General features: G+C 33.7%; 1 protein-coding gene across 1 annotated transcript in view; it reads right to left on the reverse strand.

Moving 5' to 3' along the window:
* LOC117119182 (fibrocystin-L-like) overlaps window positions 1-17,616 on the reverse strand; it is a gene marked incomplete in the record, with an annotated part of 51,406 nt that overhangs the window by 21,876 nt on the left and 11,914 nt on the right. Inside the window, 18 exon segments of the mRNA XM_033264002.1 lie at window positions 132-282; window positions 525-725; window positions 979-1,146; window positions 1,606-1,815; window positions 1,938-2,094; window positions 2,519-2,672; window positions 3,320-3,494; window positions 5,167-5,316; window positions 5,429-7,096; window positions 8,703-8,888; window positions 10,284-10,522; window positions 10,693-10,876; window positions 12,023-12,170; window positions 13,020-13,156; window positions 14,391-14,456; window positions 15,064-15,273; window positions 16,076-16,184; window positions 17,268-17,390. Of these exon segments, the coding sequence (XP_033119893.1) occupies window positions 132-282; window positions 525-725; window positions 979-1,146; window positions 1,606-1,815; window positions 1,938-2,094; window positions 2,519-2,672; window positions 3,320-3,494; window positions 5,167-5,316; window positions 5,429-7,096; window positions 8,703-8,888; window positions 10,284-10,522; window positions 10,693-10,876; window positions 12,023-12,170; window positions 13,020-13,156; window positions 14,391-14,456; window positions 15,064-15,273; window positions 16,076-16,184; window positions 17,268-17,390 (4,436 nt within the window).

Genomic DNA, 17,616 nt, shown 5'->3' on the forward strand with positions numbered 1-17,616 from the left:
CCCGCTTGTACAGGATGCGCCCCGGCAGCAATACTGAATATTGTATCTTGGCCCTATACTACCATGACCAGACCATCAAACCTTTTGTCTCTTTTCACATGATTAAATCTTCTGGGCTCCCGGTCTATTGCCCTGCATGCGTGACTTCAACATACTCAATACGGCCCGTTACCAATTGTTGATTTTGATATTTTCCAAAAAGCATAATCTGGGAACCAAATTGGTCGCTGCCAATTTCTTCACCAAATCGGCCCTGGAAGCATGTCTGAGTTGCAAATTGGTCTACAAAAGTTAACAATCAGACATTAGAAAACAATTTGTTTTAAATGTATAATATAGTGTTTAATATTTATTTGATTCCTTTACTTACATGGCCAAAGATAATCAATATAGCAACTTAATCACTGTGCTATTTAGATAGGTGGCCAGCCCTTCACATGGCAAAATATTATACACGTGTTATATAGAATACATTAGGACTACTGTGAGAGTGTATTGTAAGATCCAAAAAGTAAAATGCTTACTAGTATCGAACTCGGCATTACAAGCTTCAATGTCTTCCGTCCATTCATCTTGAACAGAACCACGAACAACAACATTACGAGTTAAAACGCCAACTTCAGCCTTTGTAGATAGAAACACGCCATCAATCGTTTGCTCCAATGATATGTGAGTATACTTCAATGGCGGTTCAATAGTAAGTGTCAAGCCATCGTTTGATATTCCTAAAAATGTTCAAATGAAAAAAAAAATGCATATACATGATTAGCCATTAAATATAAAAACATTAATAATTGTTAATGATTCGTTTCAAAATTTGAGCGATAAATCTGACCGGTTGTTTCAACACTTTCATTAGAGATAGAAATGTTACAAATACGTCTCTCAAATATACTATACTACTCTACACTTCGACCTTTATTTGAAAACGAAAATTAATTCATCAGTTCTGTATAGGCCTAATATAATTATTCTTACCTGTAATTGTTAGCATTTCATTCTCATTTTGGCTATGTCTATGACCAGTGGATGCAATAGCAATCTTATCCCCTACATTCCATGTCACAGATTCTTCAAGAACCAGTGTTGTATCTCCAGCTTCTGCGGTTTCAGCCAGGTGTGTCCATGTAATAGGTATCGGGATCCCTTAATGTGGTTAAAAACAGAATCATTATAGGCTTTTTTCAATGCATTTAGTGCAAGCAGAGTGTAAAAATATGTTTCAAATATTGGGTGGGGTATTTTTAGCAAACAAAAAGTTATGTGAGTTTAAGTCACTTGGTCTGTGCACTCTAGCTTATTTAATTTTATCTTTTCAGGTCTGAGAATGCAAGGGTACCTTGTAGGACGTGAACACTTAATTGTTTAGTCTATTTGATTAGCATTATCTTCTTGTTACTTCTTGCGTTTCTTTTATTATAATTATGATTGTTTTAGAACAGATTTAAATTTATCAAATTATATATTTAGTTTAATTAGAAATAATTTGTTTATACTTTTTTCACATTCGAAAGATCTGTTTACTAAATATCTTGATGATACTAAACATGAAGTAAAGCTACAGTAATAGTAATCTGATGTTAAAATAATTAAATTAGTAGTTACCATGTAAATCTAATGTTCCGTTTCTGACGGCTAACGTCTTTGCACCGTACAAAGGAATCTCTATTGATCTTTGATGTCCATGCATCATGATTGTAGCTTTATGTTGGAATGGATCAGCTTCAGTTCCTACCTGAAGCAATCCACCATCCATTATGAGGATGTTTTCTGCATGTAGCTCAATGTTCGCTTCATCAAATATCAAACTGCCTCCTACATAATTTTAAAAAATATACAGTATTTTGATAAAACAATTTTTTTGAACGAAAATTATTGTTATAACGATAATGACGATTATTACAAATGCAAAAGTAGGATGCTCATAGTTAACATACCTGCTATTAGAAGAAATGCAAGTATTGGCGTGTCCACATCCAAAAGGATGGTTTGTCCAGCTTGAACTGCGACAAATTCACCCTCAATTGGCGGGTCCTTTCCTTTCCAAGTCCATCTTGACGACCACACGTCAACATAGTAAAACTCCGCATTTTCCTATGAATTATGTCAGCAAATTCTGTCAACCAACTTATTGATCATATATGTATTTTAAACATAAAAGTTGAATGTTTATACTACAATAAAATAATGGAATCGCGCTACAATGATAATGTCCTAAGCGTTCGTTTACAAAAACCAAGCCTTTTCAATTTTGCAACACTTTTTATGGGATGCCATTTTGCCCTGAATTTAAACAATGGTAGTGATGACGATGATGGTGACGGCAGTAACAACAGCGATGGTGATGTATAATGATATGATGTTGTTGATGGTAATTAAGATGATGATGATGATGATGATAATTTGGTGATTATTAAAAAGTCGGTATTTATTTATTTGCGGGGGGGGTCTCATATGGCATACCTACATCAATAAAATTTTACATATATAAATAATATCGTAATAAAAAAAATGATACCTGTGTTGCAATGTTGTCTTCATCGTCTACCACAACTCTGACTTTTGTTTTGACTGAGCCTTGATGAGCTTCTGTTGTGCATTCGATCATGGTGCTTGATTCGGAAGAAATAGTACACTCGGAACCATCGATGGTTACCATGTTACCGGAAGATCTACATTACGTAAAATATACATATATAATAATAAATAATGCAATAATCAGTTACTGTACTATACATTTGCATTTGTCAACCAAAAATTGAAATTGGATAAATTTCGTCAATGAATAGAGGTCAGAAACATTTTAAGATCACGAAATAAATATAAAGAGAGATGAAAATACTAAAAAGTGCAGTGCAGTAAAACTGTATATATATTTATTGCAGATTATTCATTGTTTATTCACAATAACAAGTGATATACTTAATGTAAGACACACCTCATTTTTAATTACTCGTTTTTAATTGGCTAGTTATAACTTTGATTTTAATTTTATTGGTCGGTTTTTATTTGCTTTCTTTTATACTTCTGTAAATATTGTAAACATATATGGATGGGTGGGATTTTCTCATCAGTATTCGTGAAAATGATCAAATAGATCGAAACGTTGAATTCAAAATGTCTCTGTCTCTTTTCGGAGTTACTGTCTTTTTGTTTTATTTAAGACTAATTAGTGGATGTTTTTTACCAATTACAAGTAACTGATATTAGTACTTCTACTTCCTGCCCACATAAATGCCGAAATGATAAAATACTAGGCCATTCAGTTATGTTATATTCTATTCATTCATCATTTTAACAAGGAATAATCAGTGAGTACCTAAAACCAGAGCCTGTGATTACAAGTTCAGTACCACCTCCTGTTCCTCCTCTTGCAGGAGTAACAGAGTCAATGGTCGCCGTCAATGATGCATCGTAAGAAAAAGAACCAGAAGAAGTAACATTGGTGTCATCACTGACAGCTACAACGATGTCGCAGTTTAAAGGAGAACTATCTGCAATATGATAAATGGTGGTTGATGACTATTATACTTAAGCCGAGGCAATATTCAATGATTAATTCTTTATTACTGAAAATCAATTAAAAGTAAACATATAAATGGTACACACACATCAATTATAGCAAAATTATAGAGGGTCATGCAAACCAGGCTCACTTCGTACCTCGAACTGGATTACCATTACTGCCCCAACAAGGAAATTGCAATTATGGGGCAAATCTTCTGGATAGAAATGAGTTATTAATTGTCTGTATCGTTATTATGCTGGACATTTTTAATATCCCAGCCCCTCTTTGTTTGACGGAGTGCCTTTGTATCTTTAATATAGCATCCGACCAGTAGTATGACTCAAGGATTGACAAAGACAGATCGCAGATTGAAGTCCGGCCAGTTATTATTATTATTATTATTTTTAAATTATACAGCCCTTGGCGAAACTGTTGTGGTTTGCGTCTGGAGCTGTCCTTATGCAGGAGAATTAATATATCGACGTTTATTTCTCTTTACCCATTAGTATAAATCGGTACCTGTGCAGAAGGAACTGACCCCTCCTCCACAGCCTTGTACAGTCTGGCTAAAACGCCATAAGGAAGAGAGGGAGACGGGAACTATAGTCTGTAAGGCCAGTGCTTCAGGTTACTTTTACCCATTTTTTAAGGAAGAATGGGAAATTTTTAGCTAAAGAATCGTTTTTCCTGGTTTTTAAAATATATATTAGTTGATGCCATTCTAATAATCTCTTAAAAGAATATAAAACCAAAAATAATAATAACAATAATAATAATAATAATAAAATAAATCATGGAATGAAAAACACATTCTTAATATTAAAAGTGTCATAATACTTCCATTTGCCTTGATGAGGGCAGCATGATATTGTAGATTAATCTCCGATATAAACTATTCGGAAATATCCATATAAAGCTCCCAACTCAACAAACGTAATCCAGTGAAAAGATTACTGACTTGCTTCATTTCACAAACATTATTAAACTGATAAGAATCAAAATGAGAATCTGGTGTATAAGGTTTAAAAAAAGCCAATCATGTTCCATTCAATTTCAGGCTTTTAGCCAAATGAATCACATCGTTTAACCTAGAAAATTTAACCAGTTTTTAAGTGAACGCCTCCACTAGATTACCTTAATATATTTTAAGATTATAGTAATCTAAATCACTGGCCATAAGTTAATTCTGAACCAGACTAACATTTTCTACATGAATGTATATTTGAGGTACAGAATGTAGGCTAAAAAATAATGACAAAAGTTAACAGCTTATACAATAAAATCAGATTATTATTATTATTATTATTATTATTATTATTATTATTCTTTCTTTAGGCACACAACACATGTGCCAAGGATTGCCAATATCGAATATATATCACTGTCCTACTTGTAGGTGACAGTCCCTTACACAAGACAAACATACGCACACGATGCTTTACACAAACTAAATCTCAATATGAAATTTAGGGAGTGGAGTTGTTTATGTCGTGAGAAAAAATCCTGCAACTGGCAGGAATTGAACCCTGGGATTGGAAGGCAAGCATCTCAACCACCAAGCTATTCAACTCCACTCAGATGTGATATCAGTAATCTATATTATATAAATGCTGCTACTCTTTTGTTGGGCTGAATATATGTTACAATAACGGTCTTACCGATGTTTTCGTTGGCAGGCAATACACATTGGAGGGTAGTGAACGTTCCGGATTTCACTTCACAAGGATTACCACAAACGGTAACTATTGTACTAACACCATTGAAACCAGATCCAGTAATGTTCAAGTTTTTCTGCCCGGCAAAACTACCTGTTAAATAAAAGAGTGTTTATTACATTTTTACATTTTAAACTTGAAATTCTTCTGTTATTTTCAACTTATAAATATTAAATACAAAATATATCTTCTTAAAGTAACATACCATCTACTGGACTGCTGCCTGTAATAGCAAGATTGTACTCAAATGTTTCTTCAGATGCAGCAATTCCAAAATTGTAGACGGTAACATCAACCACATAGACACCAGCTACATGGGAAGGAACTTCACATCGAATCTCTGTTGATGAAACAGAAACCACCGTGCACATTTCATCATCGATCATCACCTGCACGTCTGATACCTCGCTTCCAAAATCTGAACCAGCTATCGTGATGATATCACCAGATTCACCTGATGATGGTGTGACAGATGATACTTCTGGTGTATAGTCATTTGAATACTCATACGACAGAGAGTTGAATTCATGTTCATTTGATGTCACAATGACATTAACCTCTTCAGAGCCATGGTTGTCAGTAATGCAAATGATGGTGGATACATTCACAGAGGTGATGAGGCAGTCTTTGTTGTCAAATCTGACAGAGGTGGTACCCACATGGAAGCCACTGCCGTTTATAGTGATCTCAGTTCCACCCTTTCTGCTGCCTAGAGCTGGACTTAAACTATAAGTTTCTGGACTTCCCCAGATTGTATCTTGACCATTCAATTGTGCCAGTCCATATCCTTCGAGATAGACTTCAACAGACAAAGTTCCAAATGCAACGTAGCCAACATCGCAGTTAATTTCTGTATCTGTAACAGTTTCAACAATGCAAGAAATTCCACCAATTGTGACTATGACATCATTAGCATTGCTTCTAAATTTTTCACCAGTAATAGTAATTGTAGTCGATGAACCGCTTATACTCAATGGAGTAAAGTTTTCTACTACTGGTGTACTTGTGTTGAAGTATGTAAATGTGACATCCTCTTCCAATGATTCTCGATTATTTATAGTCACTTTGATGGGAAATTCAGCTGCATCAACCGATTGTGGGGGAGTAGTGCAGGTTATCATAGTGTAAGTAAAGGATTCTACAACGCAAGTTCGCCCTTCTCCAATTGTCACTCTCAGATCATCTGCAGTAGCTGCAGAAAACCCATCACCAGAAATGGTCAACCTTGTGCCACCAGCTAGTGATCCCCTAGTAGGGGTGACAGAGGATATACTTGGGATAAGAATAAAACTCCTATTTCTTGGCGTTTCGATTGAATTCAAAGCGAAGCCTTGGTTCTTTACATTTATAGATATTTCATGAATGTAACCAACTTCAAGTGAATCTTCAGTTTCAATTATGCATTCTATAGATGTTTTTGTGCTTGTAGTTACGCTGCACATATGTGATCCAACGTAAACCTTATTTTCACAGGCTCGATTACTAAAACCGGATCCAGATATTGTAATAGTGGAATTAGCTGGACCAGACAGTGGCTCAACCTTTTCAATGACTGCTGTACTACACAACCAGAATGCATAGCAAAATGTTGTGAGCGAATTGCAAATAGGACGATTGTCATTACAAGATGAGATTTGGTCATCATCGCCTGGACAAGAATTGCTATCAGTAGGAGCCCTAGGGTTTGCAGATTTGTTGTGACGTGCATTTATATTATTCATAGAAACTTCTATGACCTCACTTGTAGAGCGGTGCGGGAAAACATTAACAATACCCAATAAGTATACTTTGTCTTCATCAGATACGTCGGCATTTACTGGTCCACTTGAATAAAAGTACGTTCCCTCGGATGCAAATGTGTACGAGTAAGAACCTTTTGAGAGAATTATATAAATCATATTTATCAAATCATTTATTAGTATTAAAAAGATATAATTATAAGTAAGTAGTTCAATTTAAAGGTAATTCAGATTTTTACATATTATGTGACATTATGACCTATTGTCAGACAATGACTGGGTTGCCAGATGTTGAATATTTCTAATTTATTAAGCCACCCTCTACCAATAGTTTCAAAACGTCAGTTACAGTTCATATAATCTCTGATTTACTCATAAAACTTTATGAATTACCTATATTTCATTTGCAAATTAAGATCCGATGAGAGCAGATATGTATGTAAATCAACAATAACCTTTTACCAGGCCCATATCCAGCTTTTTGAATGGGAGGTGCGTTTTGCGAGCGCAGCGAGCAAGCAGGCTGGGGGCCAGGGGCCGCCCAGGGCCCCGGGCCGAATGCCCCGTAAAAATTTGCTTTCTTACGCCCTAGTAGACTAATTTGAAGGCATTTTATCATTATTATTATTATTATATGTCCGTGAACACAGCGATAGGGCCTATCCAATTACCAGTGGAGGACATGGAGAAACAAGCAAATTGTTTCCCAAATGAAAAATACTGCTGTATAAATTCGTAATCATTACGAATAAAAATTCAAAATCAATTCTGTATTAAATGATTAATAGCAAAGTTTGATATAAAGAGTGGATTAAATGCGACTGTAAATGAGCTGATTTAAACAACTAGAAGCCTTTGAAACAAATTAATCAACATTTTTATTCTTAGCATCGACAGAAAACATATACAGAGGTATAAGCATAATTATACTGTATAATAAACACGCGCCTTCCTCGAGTCGAAAATCTGTCCAGATTTCCCTATTTCTTTTATTTTATAAATGATTTTCAACTGGCTAAATAATTATCTTTAATATTAGGTCTATTTCTATTTCTATTATTCGTGGGTTGACAAAGTCAAAGGACAACATATTAAAATCAATCTATACCTTCAGGACAACCGTGGTCTGGGTTTTCATCTTTCTTTTGGTTCGCATACTGTTCTTCTAAATCGCGTGGTAGGCATTCATTTCTATCTTCACGGTATTTTTTGTTGACCCAGCCATCCAATGTTTGGAAAGATTTTGCAACAGCTTTTCGCTTTTTAATTTCCTGCTCCTTTCTCCCCATTTTTTAACACGTGCGCGCTCCAGCGTCGAGTATACTCGTCTCAGGGTATTTCTGAGAGCGCTAGGAACTATTATACTTGTCTAAACCGGGGTGTCATTCTAGCATTTTAAATTCATTGCTATACACTGACATACCGGTTGGTAGTTAGGGGAAGATACACCTAGACGATAACGTGCATATAACGTGTGTGTGTTTGTGGTGTTATGTTGCTGGCAGTACAAAAGATTGCGCGTGTGGAGTCAGCGCTCTAGTATTCTTATTGTAACTCATTTGTACATTCATAAATCTTAATACTGTATTGTTATGTGATTCATTTTATAATGATTCTGGGAACAAGGTCACATTTTTTTGGTTATAATTAGTGCAAGTTTTTCGATTTGGGGGTGGGGTGCGTACGCACCCAACGCACTGGATACGGGCCTGTTTACCGTAATAAAATCAAATTGTTTACCACTCTTTGAGCGCTCTCCTGCATAAAACCCTTGTCCATCATATTCAACTGAGTCTTCATTTGCTGTCTGTTGAATGGTTAAGCCAATACTTTTAACCAAAGCTGGTGTAGACCACTGCCAGTTGACAACATCACCAACCATTATATCCAGGTTAGGAGAAGTCCATTTGTAACCAACACCAAACTCTTATTAAAGAATATGAAGAACTAAATTAACATTCAATCTTTGAAAATTTCATGTTTTTGCTTTATTATGTGTTTATGTGTCTGATTCACCAAAGGATCATGTGTTTACCTTTAGATGATAATTGATTTTTTATATTCTTTTTAGATAGAGTAATTTCTTTAGTTAGAAAGTGTATTGTTTTATAACTGAGACAAACCATGCATATATTATGATAATTTTAATAAAACGACTTAAGCTAACTTGGAGGCGTACTTTTTGGTCAGACAGAAAACCACAACTTGTCTGGGAGAAAAAAAAATCCATGTAAATTCTAAAGTTCAATGGACCCTTAAATTGATTGAATATACATTATAAATTTACTTAAATTGTCAGAGCTTTCAAGGCTTCGCCCCATGGCCCCATTCTGCTAGTCCGGGACTAATGGCCACACCCACTTTCTCTCGTGACAGAATCGGGACACAGGGGACATCGGAGCCTTTCTTGAACAAACGGTGGTGTTAATGATTCATTAGCTACTCAATTATTTGTCAGTTGATAAAATCGGTAAAATGTAACAATAATATCTGTTTTAATTTATGAGGTGGGAACACCGAGGATAACCCACAATTCAATTTAATTTAATTCAATTTAATTTTGATTAAATCTGATTTTATTTTAAATAAAATTTTTAATGAAAATACATAATTTGCATAATATAAAAAATTGCACATATATTAAAAAGTGAATATATACAAATGGTTAAGAAAATATAAAAACATTCAAATTCATGATAATGAATTACAGAAATCACAATGCACATTTATTTTAAATTAAGTAGGCCTATATAAAAATGGTACAGTACTATAAAAAGGAAAATGGAGATTTAGAAAAATTATTTCAAAAAAAATTTCACAAATGATATACAATAAAAAATAAATAAAAAAAAAGGGAACATTACAGAAAAAAATAACAGGACACTAAACATTTAAAAAAAGAAACTACGAAGACTTATTTCCAGGGGTCCCTCTGGCGGTTATTGGGCAATACACCGGGTGACAACCCTCTACTTTTTTCCGAATAATGCAAGTCTACTGTATTTTTTAACGTGCACATGAGCCATAATTGCACAGGACCAACGGCTTTTAAAACGTCTCATTCGAAAGACGGTGCGCTTTTCTATACAGTACTTGCATTTCAGCCCACTAGCTGAAACATAAGGAGAGCAGCTGATACAACTGAATCGGGTACCAAACTATCTTCACGGTTCAGTGCACATACAGAGCGGCAATACCAGTTTAGCCAAGGACTTATAAATTTTACAGTAACAGTTGTAAGTCCTTGGTTTAGCCGACTAATGCTGCTCTCGAGTCTCAGCAGTAGTAGGTCTTAATTATTACTATGTACTGTATGTCTACCTTCATGTTTTCCTTGGTTTGTCACCTCATGAACAGTGCCGCTACTGCCACTTATACACTCGATCAGTTCATCCTCAACAGACATCACTTTACATGGGACATGCCCAAAGTTAACATCAACCAAAGAAGCATTAGAGCCAAACCCTGAACCTGTGATAAACACTTTCGTGCCACCTTGAAGAGAGCCGTGATCTGGAAATATACCTGTAACTTCAAAGTCATAGGTGATAGTCTGGTCGCTGATGATAAAAATAGTATAATTAATTATTATCATAAATTGTTATATTCATAATTATTACCATCATCATAACTATCATCATCATCATCATTATAATAATAAATATACTCATCATCACCACCACCATCACCATTTATTTTTAGGGTAACATAAACAGGAGAAGTAGCTTACCCCTGTGCATTGCCAACTCCGGGTATATATACTATAACATTATAAGTACCAGGTGCATTAGCAGGAATGGTACACTCGATCAGTGTGTTGCCATTGGATATTAATGCACAATCATTACCATTGATAGACACAACAGGAGCATCAGAACCAAAATTATTACCAGTGATTGCAAGTACATCACCACCTTAACATAAAAAACGAAAGATGGTCATAGTATAAATCAATTTATGCTGATTTAAGGGTTCAATGTTTCAGCATCATTATGATGAATGGTATCTGTGAACACAGTTTTATCGTGCTGTTTCTTTTCAATTTAGTGTTAGATTACTATGCTTTAGTGTTAGATTTTTATGCTTTTTGTAGAATGATGTAAACATGGGACTATAGGAAATATAAAACGTTATTATTACATGGACGAACGTTGCAAACGGTGTGATTACAGCATAACGTATTAATAATATAATGTGAGATTATTTAGCTGGGAGGCCCCTATCCTACCTCAGCTCAATGACGTGGCAAATTATTACTTAATTTTCTCCCTATACAGTCACCTTTTACATGATTCATGTTACAGTTTTGCTTACAATCTGTTAGCGAGAATCTATGTGACTAACATTGAATTAATTCATCTGGCTTCTTAATGTAATTGGATGATAGTTCAAGACAAAATTAATCCTAATTAATCATGTGGTGTAATATATGAATTAGAATGCACCTATTCTCCAAATCGACCTTTAAAAACGAATAAAATAAAAGAATAACAGGACATGAAACTGACGCTGGCATATTTTTTTTAGTCAAAGATATTCCACAAATCGACAACAACTGACCATGCTGTCTCTCCCAAACTTAACATCAACTGGGAAATCAAAATCGTCTAACGGGAACCCAATGTAATTAAAAGAAAAATTAAAGAAGTGATACAAATAAGGAAAAGACATAACACAATGAACAGTGGTCTCCCCAACATATACAATGACATCATTGGCATCCCGACCCGTAGCCAAGGAGATCGTCTGTCATCAATATTGACAGATAGAGATGTACGAAAGTACGTACGTCACAATTATGTGACGTCATATTTAGTTCAATCAACTCAACAGTAACATCATTTGAAAAGGAGATTAAATTAATCTCGAAACGTCCTGAGTAAGTTTACTTTAATTTCTTATTATTATTATTTGGCTTAACACAAACGAACTATCATCCAATCTATATGAATATTTAAATACGTTATATCAACACCACAAAATAGCTAGATATTAATTAAAGAAAATTAAATCTGCCCAGTTTAAAATGGTTGTATTCTATTTCTTTCAAAAACACTAACCTATAACATTGCTTGTTGTTTGATTCAGTGAAGTTATAGTCGCTGCCAATGAACTGTCCTCCGTAAATGAATTCGGACTGGTTACGACTTGTCCTCTCCGTGCAACAGAAACATCTAGTTCGTTGGTTGAACGTCGTCTGCGGCGTACCTGCAATAAAGAACATGTAGGAAACAGAAAAGATTAAAACTGATCAAGACTTTTCCTCTCCGTCCAATTGTCATTCACGTCTAGTTTATTATGTCCAACGCGCACAGCGACCTGCCTGCATTAAAGAACAGATATATAAAGGGTATACACACATATTGGGAGACAATCCTCAAGTTATCTAAACTTAACTCATCTATATGAACACTATCATAACTTAATTATTGGATAATAAAGACAATGTAAAATATTTTTCAGAGTATTTTACTATGAATTATTTCCGGTCGGTATCCTTATCCATAATTTGGAATGGTTTTGTAATATTGGTTTCATTGTTTCAATAAGAATAGGCAGGACTTATCGTCCGTTTCTTTATATATTATTATTATTTAATAGTACATAATAATAATCATTGTCGTCTAGTTTGCTGCATAAAATATACCAACGAATACCATTGATGTTTGGAAACCAAACCGTTCCCGCTGCGCCAAACCGCTTCCGCCTAAGGTAGAATCGTTATTTATAGGCTCTTACCACAATGCCTCTATTTTTGTTTAAGTACGCAACATTATTGGTTTTAATACAAATAATAACAAAAGGCAACAATATAATAAATAATAAGCCAAAGAACACTGTAACAACCATTACAACATTTTGAAGAACAATGATCTGAGTTTAGGCTGTAATTATTTGTGAATATACAACACATAAAACAAGGTTGGCTGGAATTGAAACTCTCTATAAGTAGTACACTGTTATGTTTACTGTTGAAAAACAGAGGTTATCATCAAAGATAAGAAATAATAGACATGATAATTACAAAAAAAAAAACATTTTTAGATTTATAATTACCTGTTCATGAGTAATTGTACATTGAAGTTCATTGAATGTGGATTCTGTCACTATGCACTCTTTACTGCCTATATACACTTCCATAAGATTAGGATCTTTGCTAAAACCATACCCAACAATCGTCACCTTCGTCCCTCCTGCAACAATAAAAATACTTTTTTTTTTTATCTAATACTATCATTATCCTGGAACAGTAATTGTTTTCCAATTATTCATTATGTTATCTAATTTAAATTGATACCGATAAAGTTTTGCTAGTGGTATTATCATGTTTAGTATAATAAACAACATTTATCAATTAAACTTTCATAATTTTTACCATCATTGTCATAATAATTCGTTTATTTCCTCGAACATTTTAAAGAAAGAAGAAGGCGGGGATGGTCAGGATTCTTTTTTAGTTGTTTCTTTTTTTCTTTTTTTTCTTCTTTTTTTTACAAGAATTTTTATTTTATTTTATGTATTTATTTGCAATTGTTTATCTCTGGTTATTGCATGGGATTTGTTTTGTTGTGCAGTAATCTTGTATGTATGAGACGCTGAATAAAAGAATCTGAATCTGAATTTGAACACGGTCGCTGTACGAGGTATGAGAGCTCCAAACACAAGATAGAAGGACAAAAACAATAGTATTCAAACACACACCCACAGAGAAACAGTAATTTTAATCCATAAATTTGATATAATTTAATTTAAAGATGTTAGTTTTATATATTCTTTAAAAAGTCATTTTAAATGTAAGTACTGTACTGTAATAAAAAGGAGAATTGAAACAGGTCAATGAAAAACAACACAATCGATTTTGTGCTAGTAGTATAAAGAAAAAACACTAATGAAAGTAAAGAAGTAAAGTGATGTAATGAACTTCAACTATAAGATTCTCATCATTATTTATAATAATATCAACATTTCAATCTGTCTCTGAGCAGCAAGACACGTTATCTACGTTACTTTAGTCTACCTACCTGTACTAATGGCACCCCCAAAATTGCTTGGCGTTGCCCCACCCCCTGCAATGGAATAGCGTTCCATCCAGGAAGAGCCTGTTTCATCTGTTTCATGCTATAGAAACTCGGAATAATCTATATTTGTTTTTAGCCCTAATGACTCCTTAAATAAAGTAGTTTTTTATATCAATTATACATAAGTTATCAGTATTAGGCAATAGGCCAATTGGCAATATCCCCACATTTAAAGCACATTGCATTCGCAGTTTAAGCGCCATTAGCGTCATATATTGTGGATACCGGCGCTTTTTATAAATGTTCTATTCTAATTCTAATTATAATAACTAAGAGCACACAACATGTACACTCAAATGTTACTGTGATCCACAGTGACGCACACATGAATAGAATAAGACAAACTTACCAGCAGGGCTACCAGATGTAGGTGTAATGGATACAAATCCAAGTGAATAGTTAAAAGATACATCAACTGCAAAATAAGCAATGTCAATTATGTGTGTGTATGCTGTGTGTGTAAGTTCGTGTGTTATCTTTTTTATTGTTCTAAGTCTCCTATGTAATACTCTAGTACTTCAAAGCTGATACTTCGACAACGGACTTACTTACTTCATGAGCAAAATAAATACAAATTATCAAATTCAAAATAAAGATAAATCAATAAATGTTTAATGAGTTGTAAATGGCCTGAGTCAGTATTTTGAAAATGTGGGAATACTATACTTATATCAGCAAACATTGGAAGAAAGATTTTATTTAAAGTTTGATAAATAACATTTGTTATATTACTCCTTTTGTTTAAAAATTTAATTCATTATACTTTGCAAATCGCATATGTTGATTGCTCTGTCTAAACCACTGTAACATATATATATTAGTTACTCATAGGTGCACGATCATATCACACAAGCACATATTTTCTCGAAAAGTCTGATTTAAAAATTGTTTGTTGTACTTTTAGCTGTTTTCAATTCAAATGAAAATAAATATGAAAAATTAGGCCTTTGAACTGTGTCCAGCAGACTTTAGTTTTATCTACGTGTCTTTTAATATGCTTAAAAGAATGAAATTAAACATACCACCTGAACTTGATGCATATCCTCCTGGTGCAACATTAACTTTGACCTCATATTCACCCGCCTCTCCGGTTCCAACATCGCAGACTATTTGGGAAGCCGTGGCTGATGTAACTGTACAATTTGCCTCTCCAATCGTTACAACATTATCGGCTGCATCAGTGCTGAAACCACTGCCACTAATGGTGATGGAAGTATTCTCATATCCTGATCCTAAAATTAAACGCACGTCAGCTAATATGATTATAATTACTCTATGATATGGGATTAAACAAGTAAGTCAAAAATGATATGGAATACAATTTACTTCCAATAATATAAACTAATCCAAATAAATGTTGTGCAACTCATCATTTAATATTCTGAGTTTATCCTTTTTGACATCTTGAAAGTTTTTTGTTTATGTTGCAGCATTACCGGTCACAAAACTGTAACAGAAAATTATATATATTCACCTCGAAATTTGGAATAAAGTTTAAATAAATATTTAATTAATAAAACATAACTGTACAATAATAATTAACATTGCATTCAATAATTATGTGGTTAGCGTATCACCAACTCCGTTTCAATCAAATTTTATTACAAATTTTGTAAAATTTCCTCTTTTTTCTCTAATGTTTTCTATCTCGCATTAATATGTAGCAACAGTACACTTGATCAAACTGATTGTGTTGTTGTGATATTAGCAATATACGTATATGATGTCATCAACATAGGTTGTGATATTATCAGTATAATATGTTGAGATAATATCAATGGAGATTTTAAAAAGATTTTAAAAATTGTACTACTGACACTTATTATAGTTACACGTTGAATAATGTATGCCACGCATAACAGTAAGTCCACTCAACAATTATATTATGATAAAATGGTGCGCTTTTTAGGAAGTAGTATAACTATAAATCTTAAGCAGCATTGAATTTCAGTACATTGAACTTGAAAGTTTTACATAATAGGCCTATGTATGATGTAATCGGAAAATCAAAGTTATAAATTAGTTATGTGTTACCTTGATGTGTGTCAATGCCTGATATTATAGCAGTCAGATCTTCATTGTATTGGTAGCCGCAGTTTTCTGATGAACAACTTGAGATGATACCATTGATAACCACCTCAACCTAACAGTTAAAAAATAATCACCATAAATATTACGAACAACTTACAACAGAATACAGCATAAAGAGCTACTATTATAATCCAAATAACAAAATTTAACTATGAAACATACAGTAATATTACCAGCAGCGTGTCCAACTTACTTCCATTGGGGTCCTTGCAAACACAGAAATATAATTGCACATTTTATCATGACAGAAAAAAAACACTTTTATCAAAACAGCTGAAAAATGGCAGCAATAAAAAATTAAATATTGTTTCACCCTAAAACTAACAGTAAAAATACAAATCCAAAAAGAGTTTAAAAGCAATAACAATAACAATTTCAGACTGCACTTATATTATTTATTTACATAAAATTGTTACATAATAAAAAGTTAACATCATTTAAATTATTAAAATCACTTAAAATTTGAAAATACCTAATAAAATAACACTAGGTCATTTGCTCTGAACATGTAGCTTCTAAGAGCTGTTTTAAACAAGTTGATATTAGGAGATGTTTTTTATATCAACCGGTGATTTATTTAAAGCTTTTATAGCGTTTTTAAAAGGAAAGTTTTATTTTCGTGTCCTATGATGATTGGGATACGGTAGTTTTGCGTAGTGGTGCTTCGAGTACAATGGCGATAATGATTTTTAATACCAGTGAAATTATTTCCAAGATAGAATGGGGAAATATTTGTGTGAATTTTATAAACTGTACATAAACTTTTTTTTTAAATTTACATTTAAAAAAGCCAGTTTCGCTGAGTTCATGCTGACCCACATGCGACCTGGGACCTGACTGATTGATGATTCTGATCACTTTATTTTGAGATGTCTTTAATTTACTTTTATTTTTTGAAAGCTTTCATAGAACCACGAGGGAGATGCGTAGTCAAAAGGGCACTCTTCAGAAACAATTGATAGATAATATTATCTGAAGAGTAAAACACCATGTGTGTGGTACGATAAGTAGTAATAAAATGTTAAATCAAAACTAGTGTTCAACCTAATAGTGTAAGTAACTAATCTGGGAAGTGGTCCGAATGCTTGAATGCTATGCAATACAATGGTGGGCGTGGCAACAATGAAAACTTTACCTGTGGAATGGTGTGGGGAGTCCTCATGAAGTCCCCTGGTATAGGTGATAGTGTCACTGCTCCATCTATTTCTGTTATCACGGATGCATCTACCTCATTACCATTTAAATTGGTCATATTTAACTGAAAATGTAGATTGACAATATGCTTACATAAATTGTTTAAGGCGATACGCCTGTTAGGGTTAGGGTTAGGGTTAGGGTTAGGGTTAGGGTTACTTGAAAAATGTTATCAAAACCGTTGAATGTCAATGTTCATCTTATGTCAAGCGTTAACAAAGTAGTCGAAATATTCGCATCAATAAGTCAACATCTTACGTATTTGAGTTTCATTACCGTTACGCTATATT

This window comes from Anneissia japonica, unplaced genomic scaffold, assembly GCF_011630105.1.
Source record: "Anneissia japonica isolate Jap-2015-1 unplaced genomic scaffold, ASM1163010v1 scaffold287863_len737641_cov155, whole genome shotgun sequence".
NCBI lineage: Eukaryota > Metazoa > Echinodermata > Crinoidea > Comatulida > Comatulidae > Anneissia > Anneissia japonica.